This window comes from Salminus brasiliensis, chromosome 19 (assembly GCF_030463535.1).
Source record: "Salminus brasiliensis chromosome 19, fSalBra1.hap2, whole genome shotgun sequence".
NCBI classification, from domain to species: Eukaryota; Metazoa; Chordata; class Actinopteri; order Characiformes; family Bryconidae; genus Salminus; species Salminus brasiliensis.
In genome coordinates this window covers 25,409,184-25,432,206 of record NC_132896.1, presented here as the reverse complement: position 1 = coordinate 25,432,206, position 23,023 = coordinate 25,409,184, and the positions used below count along the sequence as shown (strand labels likewise).

The window sequence follows — 23,023 nt, the reverse complement described above, 5'->3', positions numbered from 1 at the left end:
TGAGAAAGAAATATACTGCAAACATTTAATTCACTGTGTTACTGACACGTGGCACATGTTCATTAAATAGAGATTAGATGGGGAAAGAGAAAGATACCGAGGTATATCGCATACCTCTTTATTTGCCTTTGTCTGCCCACCTACGTATCTGCAGAGGCACGCAAAAGTTTGGACACCTCTGGCCATTTCTGTTACTGTACTAAGTAGTAGATGCCCTGATCTCCAAAAGGCAAAACGTTAAAGGTGAAACATATATTTTTAAAACATTTTAAGCAAGATTAGTTTTTTTAGTAATTATTTTTTGCTTTGTCTTGATTTGAGAGTAGGAAAAGAAAGGAACACTGTGCAAATGTTTGGGTATACCAGGAGATTTAAGCTTTACCAGTCTCAGATCTTAATTAGTTTGTTTGGGCTATGGCTTGAAATGTCAAAGCTTTATAAATATTCTGATTTCTCAAACCTTTTCCCAACAATCAGCAGACCCAGGCTGCCTATAAAAAATAGAAAGCTATAAGAAGAGAAGAAGAAGGCAGAGTTTGTAATAGAATAAATAAATAAAACTGCAGCGGGACATTTGCACAGTGCACTGGCTCAGGCATTTCCTCCTAGCAGAAGGTGTAAGCTTATATGAGTAAACTGAATAAAGAAATGGGCTGGATTGGCCACTTTTGGGCTTGTTTTGCAGCCAGTGGCATGATAAACATTTCTCTGGAAGAAGCAAGAATGAGTCAGAATCTACAATTGACTACCTCAAGAAGCACAAAAAGGATTTTGCCCTGGGCCCCAAAGTCAAACATCATTACAAATCTGTAGAAATACCTTAAAAAAGCAGTGAATGCAAGAAGGAACAATGATCTCACAGAACTAGAAGCCTTTTGCAAGGAGGAATGGGTGAAAATATAATACCGTATACTGTTGTACTTGCCAAAGGGGGTGTGGTGGCTTAGCAGTTAGAGCGCTGGGCTATTGATGACAGGGATTGTGGGTTTGCTGCCACTTTGTTCTTATTTTAAAATGGTAATGGATGACAATTAAATAGCAATATTGTATTAAATGTTGCTAAAAAAAAGGAAGAAATGTGAAATCTTTACCTGAATACCTGAATGAAAGGAAATCATGTCATTTTTACTCACTTAGCTATTCACAGTGACATAACATTAGACTGGGGGTACCCAAACCTTTGCATGACACTTGAATTCCTCTTATTTGTTCTGGCTTTGTTTGTTTACCAGCTGCCTTCTTTGTGGCATCTGGTAAACAAGCAGACCCAATGGCACCCAAGACACTTTTTGATGTGTCACACTGCTGGCCTAAGATAGCTATTCAGCTAGAGCTAGAAATTTGGTGCACATGTACATTCCACAGACACACCAACAACAAATGCACAAAAGCCTTTTTATTAAATCTAATTTAATAAATAGTTACATGTCAGATGTATAAAATTATTTGTGGATTAGGTTAATTGTATCTTGTTTTATAAGCCCTCGTTAACAATAGAAAATACTTAATTGCTTACTTAATCTTTGGGTTACAACAAGGAACAAGGATTTAGAGTGAGTGTTTATTCTTGATAAAACTGCAGCGGGACTTTTCCACAGTGGACTGGCTCAAGGCATTTCCCCCAAGCAGGTGTAAGCCCATATGAGTAAACTGTTTAAGTTGGCATCAGAAAACCTTTCATTAAGTAATTAGCCATTATGAAGTTACTCACCTTTCAAGAATGATGAAGGATAATGAGGTTCAGAACAAATCATTTCTGTTTTGATTTGGTGGCATCAGATTGCATTGCTGGGTGTTACATTTAATGAGGACTCTTTGAACTGTGAAAGAGTGGAAATGAAGAGCTTACATTCATCTAATAGGACAAAATGAATGACTACATTTGATACATATTCATTTACTTGATTCAATACAGCACATCCATTAAAAATATACACCAACAAACAATCTAAACAAAATATACACCAATAAACAGCAGATCACTCACTGGTCATTACTATACATAACCTCATTAACATTAGTTATATTGATTGGCTGTTACTGAAGTTTCTCACTAAGAACCACCACATTGTGGCACATTTTGCAGGGTGTAGAGCCATTACTCTCCAGTTTTAAGAATCTGGCTCAATATTAAAACCAGGTTCATATAAAGCTAGAAGGAACAAAGAAGCAAAGCATCCCTCTGTTGTTCTGTTTGTGGGTTAGATTTTTTTGACCTTTATTTGACCATTTGCAATTATTCCTACATTTTCCTATCACTATCAGTACCCTCAACACTAGGAGGATGAAGACTTGCACATGTCTCCAATGCCAGCCACCGGCATTGGTAAGCATCCAGCATGTTTGGAGGAAAGCGCAGCTTTTTACCACAGATACAACAGCTACTGGCCAGTATTACACTAGGTGGGCTGTAGGGGGGAACTGCCATTAATCTACCCCTGAGAGAGCAAGAGCAATTGACCATTTTTGTTCACATTAAAAAATGAAATGGAATTGGCTTCCTTACAATACATTATTGTTTATGCTGTTCTAGAATGACCAGGGGTCTGTATGCGGATTTATACAAGCATATGGGTGCAACAGAATGGGCACTTTAGAATACACTAGAATATCATGATGAGAAGAGGCATAAATATTAATTAGTAATGCATGTCTTGTTGACTTAGCAGTATGCCATCAGAATGATTATAAAGAAAGATAAAGGAAAATAATATGATATTAAAAAAACAACAACAAAAGCATTAACAGCAACAAAAGCAAACAATTGGTGCTGGATTAAGGTAGCCATATATTATCGCCCAGTGTGTTCTGGCTATTCATTTAACCTGACAATGCAGTAACAATGGGTACGTTTAAACTAATGTGTGGATTTTTTGTGCATTAGTAATAATGATTTTGGATTGCAGTGCATCACACATTATGGTATCTGTGATAGGTTTCTGTTGATGACACAAAAGCAGAGAAGGCTCATGTGCATTGGGTCACATAGCAGATTGTCTGTGGAGATCCCATACTATCTCAGTGACTGTCAGGCAGTAACACACAGGGGCATTGCAGTTCTTGTTTTGTGGGAATTTTGACAAAGACCCTTTCATTGTCTTAAAAATACAAAAGCCTTTGACAGAGTGCCAAAAGCTGCTGACAGACGAGACTGCTGATGACTCACCGAGACTTGATGTAGTGCTCTTTATGACAATAGATAATGGGCTTCCTGTCTCAGATGTAGGTCAGTGACAGTGACAGTGACATAGAAATGCGGCCAGGTAAGTCAGCTGAGAATTTTATTATGCTTTACGACAAAATTAGTCAATTCTGAAAAAACAGCGACTGGCTTTGATAAGGAAGAACAACACAGTAAGTGATGTAGGTTTGGGCTATACCCTGATCTTTGCCCTATGACGTTTTTTGGAAAACACTTCCACAAGGTTGGACTATGACGGGAAAGTCAACTGGTCAACAGTCCCTATATCTTCTTCAGTGTTCACTTTTGTTCAAACACTACAGGATAGTTGGCAATCATAAACAGTGTCCTAATTTCAAGCAGCTCTTAAACAATTACTTTCCAGATGACTCCTGTAGTGTGGGATGTGAATAATCTAACTTCTACTCTTTCAGTTTACCACAGTTAAGTCTTGCCTGCCCTATTCTAAATTACGAATATGAATCACATCTCACAAAAGATCCAATTGAGATCTTGGAAAGTTGGGGGTCAGGGCAACATTTTGAACTCTTAACTATGTTCCTCAAACAATTCCTAAACATTGTATCGAGTGTAGATGCACTTGAGCAGAGATATGTATTGTCTTGTGAGGCTGAATAGTCTTTTACTTATTAAACAAAAGGAGAGAAGGATCACATGAACTGCCTATCAAAGCCTGGATAACTATGGAAATCAAGGTAATCATATACATATGATGTTTGATATTGTTTTGCCATTGGGAAATAAGATTACCATGAAGGGGTGCACCTGCTCCATTATGATGTTTGTAGCACATATGAAATGAACAAATATTCCTCAGACCCAGGGTTCCCAAAAAGAACACTGCTTAAAGCATCACACAATTACGCAAAATACTATTATACTAATTTCCAGGCTCCACAATGTTCAGGGTATTTGGCTTCACAGGTGTTTAGGATTACTTAGGTTTGTCCCACTGCTTTATTAGTGCAGGCATAAGATACTCTAACCTTTGGTATACAAGAGCAGTGCCAGTGAAAGTAAAATCAGGCCTAAGAGCATAAATATAACTCTGAAATTGCAAAAAAAAAAACACTGTATGGAATATTAATAAGAAGAAAGAGCACCCTGGTGAGCTAATTAATCGCAAAGGGACTGGTAGGCCAAAGAAGCTGATGGCAGAAGAAACCTCTCTATGATGAAGGAAAATCCTAAACTGTCTGTCAGACAGATCATAAACAGCCTTCATGAGGCCGGTGTGCAAATCTGCAGAAGATGCCAGATGCAAACCACTAATCCGAATGGTCAGATTACAGTTTGCAGAAAGGTACTTAAACAAGAAAAGGTCTTTTTGGCAGCAAAGTATGGACTGGCCAGGATCCAAAGCATACCACATCATCTGGCAAACATGGTGGTGGGGTGTCATTGCTTGGGCATGTATGACCGCACTTATCTTTACTGATATCACTACTGAAGGCAGTTTCAGTAAGTGCCTCTAAACTCATTGGGTGATGCTTCCTACAGCCCGATAATACACATACCACTGCGGCAAACAGTATGAAGGATACTGTATATGTATAAAAATGGGGATCATTGGACTTAGTGACCTTCTTCCATTACTACAAATCCAGTTCTGATTGCTAGCATGGGCATTCTGACGCCTCTGTAACTTTGCAGCTCTGTTCACAACACGGCATGATGTACTGTGTGCTGTGAGACATCCCTCCTTTAACCATCATTTCAAATTGATCTGGCTTGTAAACAGAGTAGCCCTTCTGCACAAATTGACTTCATTGTGTTTATACATTGATGAATCTTGGGTGTCCAAGATCCCGTTTTGTGGACCATTGTCAGTAGGTACTTACAACTGAATGGGCTAACGCCACAAGCCTCAGCAGTTCTGAGATTTTCTGACCCATTCCTCTCGCATTGAACATGCTAACTACATGAACTGGCTGTCTGTCCCATACCATGACATGTGCTGTTGTCACAAGATATTCAACATTATTCTCTTCAACTGGAAGTGAAAACAGTGTTTGGACACATCGGTGTGTATATCAATACACTATACTGTGATATACAGGTTAAAAAAGCAGGCTTGGGACCAGAGGGTTGCTGGTTTGATCCCCTATGCTGGCAGGAGAGACAGTGGGGGTGGAGCTAGTTAAGAAAGAGAGCTTTCTCTTTCCATAAACTTTCACAGCTGAGGTGCCCTTGAGAAAGGTACCTAATCCCTGAAAGCTCCCTGGGTGCTGATGTGGTTGTGGTCATTGCCTTTAGTCATTGGACTGTGTGTGTTCATTTCAATTAGTGGGCTAAGTAAATACAATTATGTTGTGCTGCTGCACAATGACTGTATCAAAATTTAATTTAAGACGTATCTAAATTTGAACATTAGTGTAAAATAATAAGTGTGAAGATGCACAAGCTGCTCCTCTGCAAAAGAGGGTCTCAAACAAGCACTCTTCAACTCAGTATTTTTGTGGTCTCTTTGTGGCTTTATTGATATATACATAGCACCTCTGTTGATTCAGCTGTTTTAACACTGACTTGGCAAGAGTTCACCTGCTAAGGGGACACACTTTGCACTCCCCTCACTGGTTCAGATTTATGTTCCCATACTGATTCTCCAAACACTTCCCCCAGAGTAAAAGGAACAAGGAACATATTCCCTTTCCCTGCTTCCAAATCTGGAACCTGTACTTCCTGGTGATGCTAAACTAAATGAATAAAATGGCCATTAGTTGTAGTTAGTGTTTAAACATGCGGTGAGAGAAAGGCACTTGAAAACAATCGAAGGTCCATCAGTCCGGTTCTGCAAAGCACTCAAGTAATTTATTATCCTAGGTTTACCTTAAGTAAATCTCTTGGTTAAGAGCTTAAATGCTACCACTGTTGTTACAAGGACGGATTAACGGCCGAGAGGTTCCTTTATTTCACTGCAAAGCTGCAGTTTTATGTGATTTTCCTAGCTTGGGGTGCTGAATTACTTGAGTCACTTGAGTTATTGGTTATCCTCAGTTTAATCAAGTCTCATTGCCATTAAATTAGAGGCCCATGGATAGATTACCACCTTATGTGTTGTGAACTCCACATAAGGTACTGGAAAATACTGAAAAGAGGTTTGTTTAACCCTTTGGTTATACTGTATATATATATATATATATATATATATATATATATATATATAGTATAACCAAAGGGTTAAACAAACCTCTTGCCTTTACTATATAACCTTTTGAACCAAAATAGCTTTTGGCTATGTTTGCACAAATGCACATGAAAAGCTACATTGTGTTTTCAGTTTTTGTTTTTCAGTATGTGACCTTTTTGTTTTAGACAATACTTTGCTAGGTTCCTGATGCTTTATTACATTGATTAAAACATGATGTGTTTTGAATTTGTCATGGAATTGTCATTAGAATTCATAGAGTTTTTCTTTACTGAAAATCTCTCTATGTCTATGTTTGGTGTAATAGATATTAAATTACTCATTGTTTATCCCCATTATTATTTCCTACCTTCCAGTTGCCTCCAGTTGCCAATGACACATGGCCAATGATGTCTTTTCAGAATGATCAGCATAGTGTTCTGCATGCCATTTGTCCAGTAAGGGGTGCCTGAGGAGGATAGGTTCTCTTCTGAGTCTGAGGATAAAAGTTTGCAGTGGATGCAATGAGGAAGTTTTACTTGCCACCATTAGCTATAGTTTGCTCACTGGGAGCTCAGGCCTGAAGCCCTGTAAATATGGCTTGTGACAATACTGTATAAATCATTTTGACTTGCATTTGCTCTATGAATTACCTTGTATTGTATGAGCGGCAGACTAATGTTGTTACTCAGTTGAAGGTATTCTTAAAAAGCTTAATGATATATAATGATACATTGATTATACATGAAAATGATAAAAGTACTAGGTTTATTCCAAGCACTGAATGCTGGTTTATTTTAGATGTTTAATTATTTTGAAACTTTTAAATAGTTGTAGGATATAGTGCTCCAATTTTAAATAAGCAGCTAAATTAATTGTAATTGTATTGAATTGGAAAATTCAATGTATTTATATGTTCTTTTTTATTGTTTTAGTGTATGCACAAGATGGAAACTGAAAATTCATGTCAGATGTAAGTATAAAATGGTAATAAAATGGATCAGTAATAGTAAAAGAAGAAATCTAGAGAGGCAAGAATGGATTCAATTATTTTATTTGTTCACTGGCTCATTGAAAAAGTAGCCCTGATCACACTACTGACACACAAGTACAATTCCATGATATTAAATGTATACAAAGAATATACAAAAAACTCCCAATGACCTTAAACAATTATATTTAGTTTTTCTATTTAAATAGTTATATTTACATTGTTATGTTACATTGTTTCCTCCCAGGAAATACAGTACTGTATTCCTTATTTATGATAATAACTAATAAATCATTCAGTAAATAAATCCTGTTATAGTTTACATTGTAAATCACAGATCATTTCAATATTTGGGAGAAAGCAAAATAAAAGTCCTTCAATCGAAAGTACAGTAATTGTTAATAAACAAAGTGAAAATGGCGAGGGTTGCTAAGCTGGTTACTGCAGTGGAGCTAAAAGCGGTGTGCAGTCATCTAGGTACTCCAGCCCCTCCACAGCCTCCACAAGTGCATCCACTTTTTCTTGGGTTAGCACTGCACTGGCGTTGTTGTGGAACTTCTTGCGCAGGCTTTCATCACTGAGAGGGTTCCTCCAGTGGCCATAGAAGGTATCGCAGCGGCCTCGGAACACATCTCCGCTCACAAGAGTGACTTCCACCTCAGCATACATGCGGTCAAAGTTGGCTGGGTTGTCCTGGGGGTGCTCCACTCTGACACGAGATAGCAGCTCATAGAGCTCAGGTCGCAGGACCGCCTCGGCCTGGAAGGACTGCACTGTCACCTCCCCGTCCAGCAGGGCAGTGCAGGCATTAAACTGGAAGGAGTGGCGAGCCTGGTGCTCTGACTCTGGAAAGGGGCGGTTGATGTACTTGGAGTGTGGTACTCTGAGCAGGATGTCTTGCACCATGCTTGGGGAGATGCTTCCTAAGGACAGGTCCATTAGGGCTTTATGGACGGTGGCAGCAGCATCAGCCACCCAGTGCATGCCAAGGTGAGCCGGGAATCTCTTGAAGGCCATGTCCTGTTCCTCTAATAGGAAGCTGTGCTGCTCCTCCTCCTCTGGGGATGCCAGTGGACGCGGGGCGTAGTCCTCGTAGAAAGCACTGAAGCCAGCAACCCCGGGCACTGCATCCAAGATCAGAGGGCTTGCTTCCAGCCCCCGAGAGGCCAGGAGGGCGGCTTCAAGACCCAGGCGGGATGCATTGCCGATGTGGAGGGGTTTGGACTGAGTGGCCGCATTAGCCATTGGAGCACCTGCTAAGGAGGCAGCGATGGCCAGGGCATTACTGCATTGAAAATTGTCCAAGGAAAGGAGGCGAGCACAGGCAGCAGCACTGCCCATCGTGCCTACAACACTAGGAGGGTGAAACCTTGGGAGGAAATGGGAAAAGAAATCAGATTTATGTTATATGGATGAAAGCATTTTTTTTCTTTCAATTTTTATAATGCATTTAATATTACTATTAATATATTAATATTATTTAATATTATTGTTATATGGCAGAATACTAAAAATCAGTTTGCTCAGTCTTTGGACATCTTGAGTTTTTCTTTAGGAGTCAGCCTTTGGAAGCCACTTTAATGACAATACACTGCATGTGGATTCTCCTGAGAGAATTATTATTTTGTATAATGACACTCCCATGCACCATTAACCACAGTTGTCTGCAGGCATCATTCAAATTACACAGGTGGATTCTGGTTAAAGCACATTTTGGGGAAATAACAAATTATAAGTCATTTTATTCCACTCGAAGAGTCCAAATAAGAGTGCAAGGGCAGTGAGTGCAAACAGAACAGAAGCAGTTTGTAGGCCTATAAACAGTTCTCTGAGCGGGCTCAGATTAACGTCCTCTGAATCTAAATGCAGTAGGTGCAACCCTTTCCAGCTTCCAGCTGTAAGAGCTTGGAAAACGCCCATGTTGTTCCCCACAGAGCAGTCTTGTTGGGACTGCCCATAACATTACTATGCTTAAATTCATTACTCATGTTCTCAATATATTTTAAAACTCTGAGGTACCCTGTTTTGATGGAGTTATACTTTTGGTTGTCCTTGTCTAGTTTGGGTGAAATAAACCACGGCACATGCGAAAGAGACAACTCTCACCTTTTGGGAATGTTGCGGGCCTCATTGGAGAACCTCATGAGGCGTCCCTGAATTTCAATGCCCACATTGAAGGCTATCAGAAGGTCCAGACCACGTGGCTTGCTTTTGCTGGGCAGCATATCGCTGATGGCAAGCAGGGCAGGAAGCACTGCTCCTGAGGGGTGAGTTGCAGGGTGCCAGGTGTCATCAAAGTCCATGGAATGAACCTGAAGAAGACCCACACATTCAAACACGGTCTAGAGATCACATTCACTGGGGTATTAAGTGAATAATTTTCAAGGTGCTTTAGTCTGAGCCGTGCTATCTGTCTTTGTACTCATAGTTAAGAGGTGTGTTACTTCCATTATGGGGAATATGATGTAGCCCTAGGCTGTCACCCCAGCTCTAACAATAACACTTGAAGAAAGCAGAGCTTGACTGAAGGGAAATATGACCAAGGCCTAATAACAATCCCAAGTTCCAGAAGGACCCCTTTAATATTTCCTGGTCAAATACACAAGCTATGTTATGCTATGTTATATCATAGGGAGGATCCCACCCCACAAACCCTGATGAGACCTCATGTCTTTGTGGATGTACTTTCCACTCCCACTAAGCAAAGTGTTTTACCACTCAGTGATGACAACAGTGAAAATAAATGCATCAGAATGAAACTGTGATTCACTGGTTCAACCACCATGACCTCTTTCTGGGAAAAACAATATGGTGGATGGGACAGGACAGGACATCCCTTTAAAATATAAAATAATAAAAAAAAGTCTTACCGCTACTCCGTTGACAAAAGCAGCCAGGGTTGGGGAAAGCTTGGTGCCATTGCGCCCGTAGACAAAGCTGATGTCATCAGGAGCATACATGTGCTTTGGGAAGAAGAAAAAGAAGGGTCAGTGGATCAGTCTCTTATGCTAATACACACACCAGGAGAGGGATTGACATAACAGTCTAAGACTTTGTGTAAGCAGTGGGCACAGTGCTGGTTTTGTCCACATGCAGGGAAAAAAGCAGCAAAAGCTTGCCAGTCTAGACGAAAGACAGACATATTAAAGTCTATGTAGGAATGATGTGTACTCTGTAAAGGCCAGGCCATCGCTCTACAAAAAACACTGCCCTGAATGCCTCTCCTTGTGATCTACTTGGAAAACAGGATTTGATATGAACTAGGTTTCTAGGGTGGTGATTCAAATGTTTACCCAGTGTACTGTATTGCTCCTCATATTCTGAAGTATAGGAGACCCATTAGGTGTGGCAAGCTTCAGAAAATGCTTATAATTCTATTAAAGGGGAATTCAATGGTCCGATATTGTAAATAAAGTCATAAAGTGGTTTGGTGGTTTATCTAGAACAGATAATTTCTCATTAGACCACTCTAGGACCACTCACAAATGATTTTGTTTGCATCTTGAAAAATGTATTGAGTTGTACCACATACAGTATGGTCCACAGACACTGCATCAAAAAGGCACATTCTATAAATTACAATTTTGTTTCCTCTTGACTCTGTGTCCTTACCTGGCAGTGCTGGAGAGCCAACTCGAAGACTTCAGTGGTGCTACCCAGCAACCCTACACCGATGCTGTCCAGCACCATGCGCTTGCTGCGTTGAAGCACCTTAGACGACAGATGCCTTGGCTGCACACCCTGGATGAACCTGCCAAAACTGCTGGTCACGGTTTCCTCAGAGGCTGGGCGTTCCACCACTGAACACAAAGGCAAGAGAATTTAATGCCTCGTCCATTTCAGCAGTGTTCAAAGACAAATGTCTTGGTAAGACCAGTTGCTAAAAATGTTTGTCAATCTGGACTAAAATAAGAGGGGAACTGTTTTGGCTTACCATCTAGTGCAGATTTATGCAGTCCTCTGACCATGGTCAAGGTGCTCAGGGGTCTGAAGGATCTCTGGACAAAACAAAGATATATGCTTGAATGTTTCAAATGAAACACTGATGCTTTTATTCTAGTGTAGAATAGACCAACTTAGTAATATCTCTCTAATGTCTTTATACTCATTTATTTCCCCAAGCCTGAATAGTTCATTATGGCTGACTCATCTTGTCTCAGTATATTAAGTAAACCATTGCTCAGCTAATCAGGTTTTACCAGATGCATCAGGATGTCATTGAGGAATTACCTTCCATTACATAAACTCCTGACTGAAATACATTACAGGCATTTCTCTAGAATGTAAAAGCTTTTAACTTTCACTAACAACACAAATTAGACATGATACATCACTGCCCTGGTATGAACAGGTAAGGCTTGGAGCATCAGCCAAGCCAAATCTCACTAGATATTGGAAAAGTAAACTAAAAGCCCTGAGGGCATACAGTACCAGTTCATTGTATAGTACCTATTTATTCTATGATATATATATATATATATATATATATATATATATATATATATATATATATATATATATATATATATATATATACACACACACATATATACACATACTGAGAGGCCACAAAGTCTAATTACCTGTACTTTGGAGAGCATGTTGTTGTGGCGTGGTTGAGGTTTTGCCTTCGAGGTGGTGAAGTCTTTGTCTCTCTCTTTCTCTCTCTCAGTCTCTCTATGCTGGACTCGAAAGGTGGTGATGCTCCTTTTGCTCAGGTGAGTCTGCATCTCCTCTTTATATAGCATGACCCTCTGAAAGGTTGATAATACACCCCAGAAGGAAGTGGGGCTGGAACTTCCAAAGCATTGCTTTTTTTAGCATCTTGGGTGGGATTTCTCATCATAACAGCAGGAAGCTGATTGTCTTAGACAGGGGTTGGTTATGTTGTCCCTTGAGATGAGGCATGGGGTTGGCTCTGAGTTTTGGTGCTCCTCCTACTCCACAGAAGCACATATCCTTTAAACATAGAGCATCCTTCTACTGCAATCCAACACTTCAGATCAAGGACCTTCACCAGGTAAGTTCCTTCTTCTATCATTTGGTCTGATTTGAGAGTGGGAGAGAAGGGATGGCATAAAGAAGCTTATTAGACATCAGTGTATTTGAGAAAATGAAAATCAGCTGAACAAATGAACACTAGCCTTTAACAGCTTTAAGAAAATCAAAGAAGTCTTACCACAAGGTCTACATTGGTGTCCAGAGTTTGAAGGTACTGAGCCAAACCAGGATGAAGCCCTTGAGTCTATTCTGGACCATAAGCTCCAAAGAAGTGTCATGGCAATGGAAAGGAGATAGGAGTCCCATTTAAGTCAGAGAAACAATATTATGCTCTGCCTCTGTGGGGAGCTCCAGGGTCAGTGTCAGCGTCTCAGATTTGCCAGAGAGCTGCCGCAGCTGAACAGAGCACCTGTGTCAGCTCTTGATGGTGGCAGGATATGAAATGAAACACACCTGTAGAAGGGCTGTAACCAAATGCTTACTCTGCAAGCTTAGAGGGAGGGAAAGGGTGACACGGGGAGAAGGTCTGACAGGAATAGAAAAACATTCAAATATTCAAAATTACAAAAATGTAATTTTCAATTGTACAATTAACAAAAACTGTGAAAAAAATAATAAACAACAAATATATTGATGCTTTTTTTTATCTTTATCTATACTTGTGCAGCTGAACTCTAAGTTATATGTAAAAGATTATAAGCTTAAATTTAACTTCAACCTAACACCTAACCCTAAATATAACCTTCATACATCATATGGTGCTCATTCAAATTAAGTGTGGATGATTTTTCTGTTACTGTTTAATAACTATAATATTTAATTATGGTTGTAAATTGGTATCATAAATGTTAACATGAATTGTTAATGTAAAGACATATAAGCACCCTGACCAACCTCATTGTAACCCATTTAATATTCATTTTGTCTGAACTTTATCCTTTCATTTTCTGGAAATGTTTCTGGAATATATATATATATGAATGTATGAATATGTAAATATCCTGATTAGCCAATAAATAAATCATGACCCGAATATCCGAACTGCCCGAATATCGAAAGTCCTTTAAAATATTTCTTTTTCGTTTCCTTGATCTTATCCCGCAGCCTTATCAGCTAAAGTCAACCGGCGTGATGGCATCAGGAAATGGCTTTCCTGCTAGTTTCTACAGTGAGCCTGGAGTGCTTGGCCTCTTGTCCAATGGCATCAGTGCATTTGTTGTGCTTCTACAGAACTTCAATGGAGCCAGAACTGGGATTCCAGCATTTGGAGTAGAGAGCATCCTTGCAGGTATTTTTTTTACATCTGCTAACCACTATCACCATCTATTTGAATAGAAAATTACAATAAAAAATATTTACAGAACAATGAACTAAAGTTATTCTGCGTCGTTATGCTGTGAGAATCAAATCAAAATTTCCAGCCTAGAAGGTTCCTTATTCTTAATGTAGTTTTAATTCCTGTGTTCTTTCTCTGGGCCTGTATAGGTGTTCATCTGATTCTAATTGGAGGAGTGTGCCAGTTAATCGCTGGCTTCTTATCATTCCGTAAATATGACCATCTTAGTGGCACGGCTTTCATTGGCTATGCAGCTCTTTGGGGAAGTTACGGTGCAACAAGAATATTTATAGGAGCGAACCAGGAAATACACACAAATACAAATACAAATACTTCAACCATGATAAACGTTACACTCAACAACCTTTTCTTAAACTCCACTCCTGCCAGTGAAACCTCCGTCCCTAGATACATCAGTGAAGCTGCCATAGCTGGGCTGGTGCCCTACATCTTTCTGTCCTTGCTGTTGGCATTCTGCTCGGCCACAGTGAACTACATTATGCCCTTTGTGTTTGGAGCCATCACCCTCACATTGGTATTTGAGGCTGTGGGACTAGTGGGTAAGTGGGCTCTGGTGGTCTCAGGAGTTCTGGAGCTCCTCATTCTGCTCTTTGCCATCTATGGCTCAGCAGCATTGCTCATCAAAGGTCTGGCCCAACGCTATGTCCTCAAGGGCTTCGGTAACCCTCTCTTTAATGTGCTGCTCCTCGGGACAACCAACGCCAGCAGCTCTCAGAGTCTAGGCCAAGAGAAAAAGAAGAACACAAAATATGCTGAACCCATGGCCTTGGGCTTCTTCTGTGACACAATCTCACCATTCATCTTCGCCTTCTACGCTTTTGGCTACTTCCCGACACTCACACTAGGTGCCATCTGGATAACTATTAACTCTGCCACCCAGCTCCTGTCCAGTTACTATGCTTACCTGCGACAAGATTGTTACCACACCACCAAGTTTGGCCTGCATTGCACCTACTGGCTTGTGAAGACCTGGGAAGAGTATGTTGTGTCTGTTGTGACTGGAAGGAGTGAAGAAGCTACAGGAAGACAGGCCATGGTGGGAGACTGGTTCTTTCTGGCAGCAGCTCTGGTTCTCTGCATTGCATGCCTGAACATGGATACCCTGGAGCTTCTCCACAATGCCGCCTTCTTCCTGCTAACCATCTCAACAATCTCCCAGATCCCTCTTCATAGGTACTACATCTTTTTTGGAGTGATGTGTTCCATCTTCACAGCTCTCTCATTATATGGCACATTTGCACGTCTGATCAACACCATAGCAGAGAAGTCTCTGATTCCGGTCGGACCTCAACCTGTCTCAACTGATCGACTCCAGAATGGCCTAGGTTGCATGAGGAAGTCTCTAAAGGAGCAACCCCATGGAAAAGGCTCCCAACTTCCCGATGCTCTGTTTTACCTCACCAATGGAGTGGCAGCGCTCTCAGCCATCCACAACAACCAGCCCCTCCCAGGCTTTCTAGAACTGACTGTACCCTGGGTGCTCATCCCAGGAGCCATTATCCAGGGGTATGTTAGTCGACTTCAGGTTCAAGGTGGCAGGAGGTTTGGCTCTGTTATACCATCTTTCTACGTGGCCATTTGGGCCACCTGGACATGGTTCAGGTTTGGAGGTATGTCCATGTAATATCGCATTCAATGTAAATACTATATATGTAATTTCTTGTGATACACTCTTACATTGAATAATACTGGATTTCTAAATAAAACTTCGATCATCTATTTACAGGACATCATCTGCATATTACCACTGAAACAGCAGGTGGCTTTACAGCTGGAGCAATAGCTTTTCTGGTGATCAATGCTTTCTTGATGCTAATTGGTAAGTTTTTTTATTTAAAAAATGCCATATTTTGGACATTGCCAATACGTTTTTTACAAAGGTAAACAACATTTCTTATTCTTATCATTTGCAGCTGCCTATGGCAGTCTTGTTCTGCTGACATTAACCACCATCATGGAGATCATGGTGGTTTGCTTTCTTCTCTCCACCCTTGGTAGACTGCCCTACCAACTAGAAGGTAAAGTCTGTCTAATACAAAATAAAAAATGCGACCTTGCTATCATTTAACACACAACTGTAATGAGTTTATATTCTTTTTGCTATTCTTTTTTCAGTTGCTATGCTTTCACTATTTGCCATCACCTGTCTGTATGGAACTCTGGCATCACTTATCAACTGCATCTTCTCCAAGAATCTGATACCGCTTGGCCCTGCACTGATAAAGGTAATTTTTTCCCCCAACTTGCTTTACTAAATATCTCATGAACCATCTCAAGTTATCACTGAGAGATGTTGATTATACTTTGTAATTTCCTTATTTTAAGAATAAAAAGAAGAAAGAATCTGCTCCCACAACTCCATGTCCAATTGCTAGCTCTCGGGGGACCGGTGGGCTCCTACAGATTGCTAAATTGCTTGAAAAAGACTGTGTGTGTGGTATTCCAACGGATACTGTCTATGCCTTGGCTGCTTCTTGCAAGAATCCTAGTGCAATAGAGAAGATCTACAATATCAAAGTGAGCTCCAAGTTTTACTGCATACACAATGCATTACCATGTTTATTAGGAATAAACTAAAGATCAGGTTGACTAACCTGTGCGCATTCCTGGTTCATAGGACCGTCCTGCAGAGAAGCCCATCTGCATTTGTATCTCTAGTGTGGAGCAGCTTGTGGCAGCCAAACCTCCATTCAGCCCCCTGCTGTGGGAGTTCATGAGAAACGTCTACCCAGGAGGCATCAGCTGCATTGTGCCGAAGGGTGACTGGCTCTTCAAACTTGGTGAGGGAGCAGCATTGTAGGACATCATCATCCATCAGTATACATCATAGACTTATGTTCTTGGGTTTCAAGTAATCTTCTTGGGTGATTTTCGTTTTTTAAGGTGTGGGACCTGCATATGACCGTGTGGGGACCAAGGAAAGCATAATGATCCGAGTTCCAGACCACACAGTCACTGCTCACCTGTGTGAGATCACTGGACCATTGGCCATCACATCTGCAAACCCTAGTGGTGAACCTGACAGCACACACCATGACATGGTCATTAGGTGAGTTGTGTTTTGGTGCTTTGTTTTTTTTTCCTTACGTGTTTATTACAGTGTGGTCTTCAGAAAGGGTTGTTTAAATATCCTTCATCAGTGCAGTCCAAGTAGCAATCAAACACATACAATCCACTATTGTCAAACCCTTTTCCTAGCCGACTTTGAAACCTCTTGCTTACTGATCCATTCATTTAATAAGCAGTGTGGAGACATTTGTCAAAGGTCTTCACCTTTAGAAGGCGGTTCGCTGAACAATTTAATTATTATATAAATTGTTTATGTCAATCACTATTTCACAAACAGAGTTCGCTTACATAATACAGTGACACGGAAATGGCCCTCATTATTTCCTGTCTTTTTAGATTAAAAAGTCAATGAATCCTTTAGTGCCAGCACAAATAGTTCATCATAGTTCAGTAGCCAATGATATTGTTGTCAGTTATACTCTTGTCCTTCTGACAGTCGCCTTGGACACAAGATTCAAGGAGTTCTGTGTGACGGAGAGTCCAATGAAGTGGTAGCATCAACTGTGGTCAACTGCCTGAAAATCGATGAAGGTAATCTGAAACTGAAAACGCCAGCAAAGAGATTCTGTTGTCTGCATTTTTTTTATAGATGCTTACGATGTCTATGTTTTGTTCTCAGGTACGATAGGCATTCTGCGGGAAGGTTGCGTTCCTGCAGTAAAGGTGCGGCAGATTTTTGAGAGGGTGAAGAACAATATGGCATAAGAGCTCAAGGATCAGTCTCCAAAAGTAAACAAAAAACAAAAAACAAAAAAACACTAAAGGGCAAATGTTATGTGGCTACATGACACACATATATAAAACTTTCATGACAACTGGCATAAATCTATGTAGACATCTACATAGCATTAGTAGTCATAACCCTTACCTCATATGCAGTCTCTATGACAACTCCAACACTGATTGGAACAAGTCTTTATAAACAGTTATATAGGGTTAATGTCAGCTGTTATGAAAGACTTATGTAGGTGTCATCCATTCCAAAAAATGAGAATATTTTATAAAGATAATGCAACATGCCCACACAATGTCCTCATTCTATTTATCAGCAGTGTTAAGAATTGTGAACAAAACATTGTTGGCTGTTTATTCTATGTGTGCCAATATTTTTTTTTTTTGCTCCTGGGTGAAGACTCACTTTTTGCCAAATGTACAAATGCTGTAACATGATTGCTTTTTCCTGTTACATTTATAATATACATATATATATATATCATATTTTTGTAATATACTGACATAGATAATATAAACATGACTTCAGTGTAATGAAGGACAGTGGTGTGACTATTTATACACATATGCACAATAATTATATGCAGGCATATGTATTATTTTGCATGATAAATCTATTATATATCAATGTCATTCTGTTATTTGTGTTTCTCAGTCATGAATACATTTTAATAAAACTATGAAATTAGACTATGTGATTGTGTCATTATTTTAAGCATTCCAATGACATACACACAAAAAGTTAGAATACTGGATAGAAAATGATGCACTCTGACACAGACAGATCCTTAGAAAAGATGCTTGTCACAATGAATGAAATTAAACTATCAAATTCAATTAGACAAGGGCACAAGATCAATTACCAAAAGGGGTCAACTACCCATTATTATGCAACGAAGGGCTTGAACTACAGTATATGGATAGATAATGGTAAAGGCTAACCTGCTCTAGATCTGCCACCTATCCATCTAACACACACAAATGTAAAGGAATTTCCCTTGATCGTACCGATAGTGGAATCCTTTTTTTGTGCTACATACACTATAACCTTTTAGCAGGTTCTATATAGAACTGTCTATAGCAGGTTTCCCACCAATGCAAAGAACGCTTTAACCAGGCCAATAACCATTTAAGAATCTGAATGATTCTTTGAGGTGTCATGTTATTACATATAATCATTGATTTGATTAAATAGCCCTTGAAAAACTGACTTATTTTACCATTAGATGTTCTTATTTATGACCTTGTTTACACCTGGTCACTTCATGCATCTTGACATACAAAACACAAAACAGGTCCAATACAAAACAGACCACTCAAACCACTTCAGGAGGTGGTCTGAGACGCATTTGAGCCACATATTAGCGTGAATGCTCCTGTCTCTCCAAAAAAGAAAAAACGCATAACGAGCAAATTTCCATATTCTGTCCCACGCAACAATCATTTTGTAGTTTAATTAACTGGAGACACATTTGGTACACAATGCTATAGTATATTAAACAACAGTATATTAAATAACACACCACCATTACAAGTGCATCTTTGTAATAAGGCTCCACAAACAGTATCATTATGAGTGTACCACTGGTTGATCTATGTGTAAAAAATATATAAATAGTAAAACTTTAGATATGCATTTTGTTTTGTTTTTTTCTCAAAAATGTTCAGTTTCTACCTGAAAGACTGACAATGTATTTTGACATTGCAAAACAATGCTGTTTCAAAAGGGAAATGTTGTTGTCCATTTAGGCTCTTTTTATTTCTGACATATATAGTCATAGTTATACATAGTTATGAAATATTGCTAAATTAATATATGACATGATTAGACATTTTAAACCTAAAAAGAATAAACCTTCACGCAGAAAGGTTGATTACACAATAAGGTGTATTACTCAATAACTACAGGAATTTCTGTAGAAACTGGTGGGGCTATTCTTTGACAATAGAAGTTTGTAAAAACACTTTCGGCCTGCCACCAGGCCATTGACTTTATACAGAGGTTACGTTGGGCAAAGGAAGCATCTTCAGTTGAGGTTTCACTGAAAAAGTGTATTACAAATCTCTTCATCTCATCTATTTTATTTTTTTATGGGCTTTGTAAAACAGCCACTTCCTTAAAGACAGGAAAATATGATAACTTTGGGGAAAACACAGCAATCTCCTGTGGCTTTTCAGACACTCAAAAGACGATCCTAACCTGTTGAAATGCAAAGGTGAAATTTGCATCAACCAGTATTATAGACTTTAATGCTATCGAAGGCATTGGTTACTAAGTCATCACAAAAACATTCTAACCCTATTGAGAGTTGAATAGAAGCTTAAAGTTTCAAGTAACACATCATCATGGAGAGACACTTTACAATCTACTATCTGTCTTACAATCTAGCCTCCCAGAGGCAAAGGCCTCAATGTCACAGAATGTATGTGACTGACCGAAAACAACACACAAAAGACAAGGAAAAGAAAAAAAAAACTGTGTAGATAAATCTTCTGACAACACGCACCTGCTTCGGAAATATTGAGTAGCATGAGAGTTTACGCAAGACTTTTACAAATTGGCTTTGCCCCTGTTATCTACAGTGGTCTAAGGGGTGAATAGGTGAGATCTACAGGCTTGTAGTGTAGCACGCACAGGCTGTGGGCTGCTGTTGAAAATAGGAAAGTTCTGGCAGCAGTGTGAGACATCAGCACACAGTCTGAGAATTCAGAGAACTGGTTGAGACCGTGGGGACAAATAAACAGGCTCATGGACCTGGACTTTCCAACCTCTTTTACCAACTACACAAACACTCAAGAGTACTGATATTTTAAAAGCATTAAAGTGGTGCCTGAAGGCAGGTACTATCTAGAGGGTATGCACAGGCACCAGATGAAAAAAGGGTCTTTGAGAGCTATCGTTGCATGATGGATATTGTTGCTGTTCTCTTATCTTCACAAATGGGAACTTTACAGGGGAAGGAAAAAACCTTCTTCAATGAAAGTCAAAAGAAAAAGATCATATTCCAGGTCATTGTAAAGCATTTCTATCAGTCCATTCATCATGAAAGTCTGACACAATGTAAAGTATAGCTGCCAGATCGAAAATGACAAAAACAGGGATAAAAGGTGTTAGTGATAGTGACAGTGATGATACTGAATGTTTTATGGAACAGTCTTATTCAACACAATAAGAAATGCTTAATTTACTGTGGCCTCCTCAAATGTTGCGACCCTTGAAAACCCCATATTTCCACTATGAAAAAGACTAGATAATACAGCAGTGATGATTAAGCTGAAAAAATAAATTGCCACCGATTTCCACCATCAGAGTTAAAATTTCTGAAGTTAAAATATCTGGACATTTGCAATGCAGTGAGGAGGATGGTTCCAGTGGCCAAAGGATCTCCATGGGTCACATCTAGGAAATGAGTCATTAGGTAAGTCTTGGGGTCAGAACATCTCATAAACTAAAACGAGGTACCACATACATAACCACATGTTGTTGGGGAAGGGGTGTGGTAGCTAGCTTAGAACAGAGGAAACACACACGCCGGTTCTGAGCAACCCAAACTGGACTTTATTTACACGCAAAAACTGTCACCACGCACCAAGCAACTCAAACAAACATAACCCTAAGCCCCGAGAAGACTCTAAGTGCTACGTTTTACTGGCAGGCTACTACTTAGCTTTAAACAGTCCCGTGGGGCTTTTAGGCTCTGCATGCTTACCACCATGTGTCAGTTCAGGCATAGTGCCTACCTCAGATGTCCCTCCATTGTCCCCCCCCAACCCTGAATGGGCCAAAATGAGCCCTTTTAAACACATCCTGAAAAGCTCCTTCTTACCTGACTCTAGGTCAGCTGTGTTAGACGCAGTCTCTAGGCCTATGTGAGAGGCTGGTCCGTTGTACCTATCTCCTCACAGTGCCAGAAGATTACTGGAACTTTCAGTGGTGCCATGTTCTATGGTCAGAGGAGACAAAAACAGAGATTTCTGGCAATAAATACCAAGAATAAGACGCAAATGTAGCGACTGTACAGAGAAAAGTACCTCATCCCCACTCTAAAGTATGGAGGTTTATCCGTGATGTTGGCCTGTTTTTACTCCAGAGGACCAAGGCAACTTGTATAGATACATGGTATCATGTACTCCACTTTTAGGTACCAGAAAATGTAAAATGGGACGTATCAAAGGACGATCTTCCAGCAGGACTATGACCCAAAGCACATCTCAAAATCAACCCCAAAATCGTTTACTGACCACAGAATCAAGGTTTTGCTATGGCCATCCCAGTACATTGACCTAAAGAGGAAATTCCACAAGCATGTACCTCAGAGTATGAAGATCTGGAGAGTCTGTATGGTCTCAGATTCCTTGCCATGTGTTCTTCAGTCTTATTAAGCATTTTAGGAGAAAACTGAGAGCTGTTAGCTTTGCAAAGGGTTAGGTCTTTTTATTCAATCTCTGTTCTTCAAATAAAGGTTGGATTCCTGTTAATATTTCCAAAACGAGCGACAGAAATTGTTTTTATATATGTTTACCAAGGGTGTCAGTGTTTGAGGAAGGCACTGTAAATGTAGCTCGACAGGTTGAAAACAGCAAGTACGTAACAGCTAATCAGTCCTTTCACATGCAAGTGAAATAAGTACAATTTGAAAGGTAATGCTTACATTTACAACATTTAAATTGTATTGCTGTTTGATCTTTAGGAAGATTTATTTTTACCATGCATGCAACAGCAGAACATTTAAAAATAAACAGTAAAATTATATCAGAATTAAGACTTAAAGATTTGGTAGTTGGAAGCATTTTACAACTTAAGCAGACAGCAGAGATTTCAAAGAACTGATTGAGTTCAGGCAGACAAATTAACAGGCAGACTTGGGTTATAGGCCTGGGCCTTCTACCATTCCCATATGTACTCAGGCTAATCGAGAAACCCAGTAGTTGTTTTTGCACATCCAGTACTGGGCAGCTACTTTCGTTTTATTTCTAGTGTTTATCCATCTTCACTGAGGTCAAAACAGAAAGCACTGGGTGTTCACTGTGGCATTCTGTCATTCTGAAACTGCAAGCAGTTTTGGACTGAGCTTACACTCCCAACCACACCTTTCAAAAATAAATATATTATTGAGTTGTCATGGTAATGAATAGGAATACTTAAAATAATAATAATAATACTAACAATGAAAGGTGGGGAATTGTAAGTGTGAATGTCCATGCTGTATACCACTTAACCCTTTTAACCGTGAAGTATATATAGAAAATCATTTTGGGGTAATTCCTACAGGTTGAGTCATATCGAACAGTACTTTGTTTTTCAAATGAGTCATTCAGTCCATTAATAAGTGTCCACTGACTGGTTGAACTGCATACTACCAGTATTACTTTTGCCGCAAACATTTAACTGCAAATGAATGTAATATCTAGGCATCCACAATCAGTGCTAGATAATAAGACCTTCCTATCCACCCTCTCCAGTCCTCACCAGAGGTTTACGCCCTACTTCGAGGAGACACTCTTGCCAGTTAACACATTTGCTTCACACAGACCTTCCACTGG

At 39.7% G+C, this 23,023-nt stretch overlaps 2 protein-coding genes and 1 long non-coding RNA gene across 3 annotated transcripts; 2 read left to right on the top strand and 1 right to left on the bottom strand.

Moving 5' to 3' along the window:
- Positions 1-7,730: 7,730 nt before the first annotated feature.
- irg1l (immunoresponsive gene 1, like) lies at positions 7,731-12,126 on the bottom strand. Its single transcript, XM_072663811.1, has 6 exons — positions 11,904-12,126; positions 11,255-11,318; positions 10,933-11,120; positions 10,191-10,283; positions 9,427-9,632; positions 7,731-8,689 (listed from the first exon to the last, which is right to left on the bottom strand). The coding sequence occupies exons 1-6, from the start codon at positions 12,066-12,068 to the stop codon at positions 7,759-7,761; spliced, it is 1,647 nt and encodes a 548-aa protein (XP_072519912.1). The 5' UTR covers positions 12,069-12,126; the 3' UTR covers positions 7,731-7,758.
- A 3,085-nt stretch (positions 12,127-15,211) lies between these two features.
- LOC140541490 (uncharacterized) lies at positions 15,212-15,654 on the top strand. The gene is made up of 3 exons (XR_011977930.1): positions 15,212-15,288; positions 15,405-15,497; positions 15,592-15,654. It is a non-coding gene; the product is annotated as an uncharacterized lncRNA (long non-coding RNA).
- Positions 15,655-16,160: 506 nt separating this feature from the next.
- LOC140541430 (putative threonylcarbamoyl-AMP synthase) lies at positions 16,161-17,906 on the top strand. Its single transcript, XM_072664053.1, has 5 exons — positions 16,161-16,195; positions 16,296-16,458; positions 16,562-16,727; positions 17,184-17,278; positions 17,367-17,906. The coding sequence occupies exons 2-5, from the start codon at positions 16,392-16,394 to the stop codon at positions 17,450-17,452; spliced, it is 414 nt and encodes a 137-aa protein (XP_072520154.1). The 5' UTR covers positions 16,161-16,195; positions 16,296-16,391; the 3' UTR covers positions 17,453-17,906.
- The last annotated feature ends 5,117 nt before the right edge of the window (positions 17,907-23,023 follow it).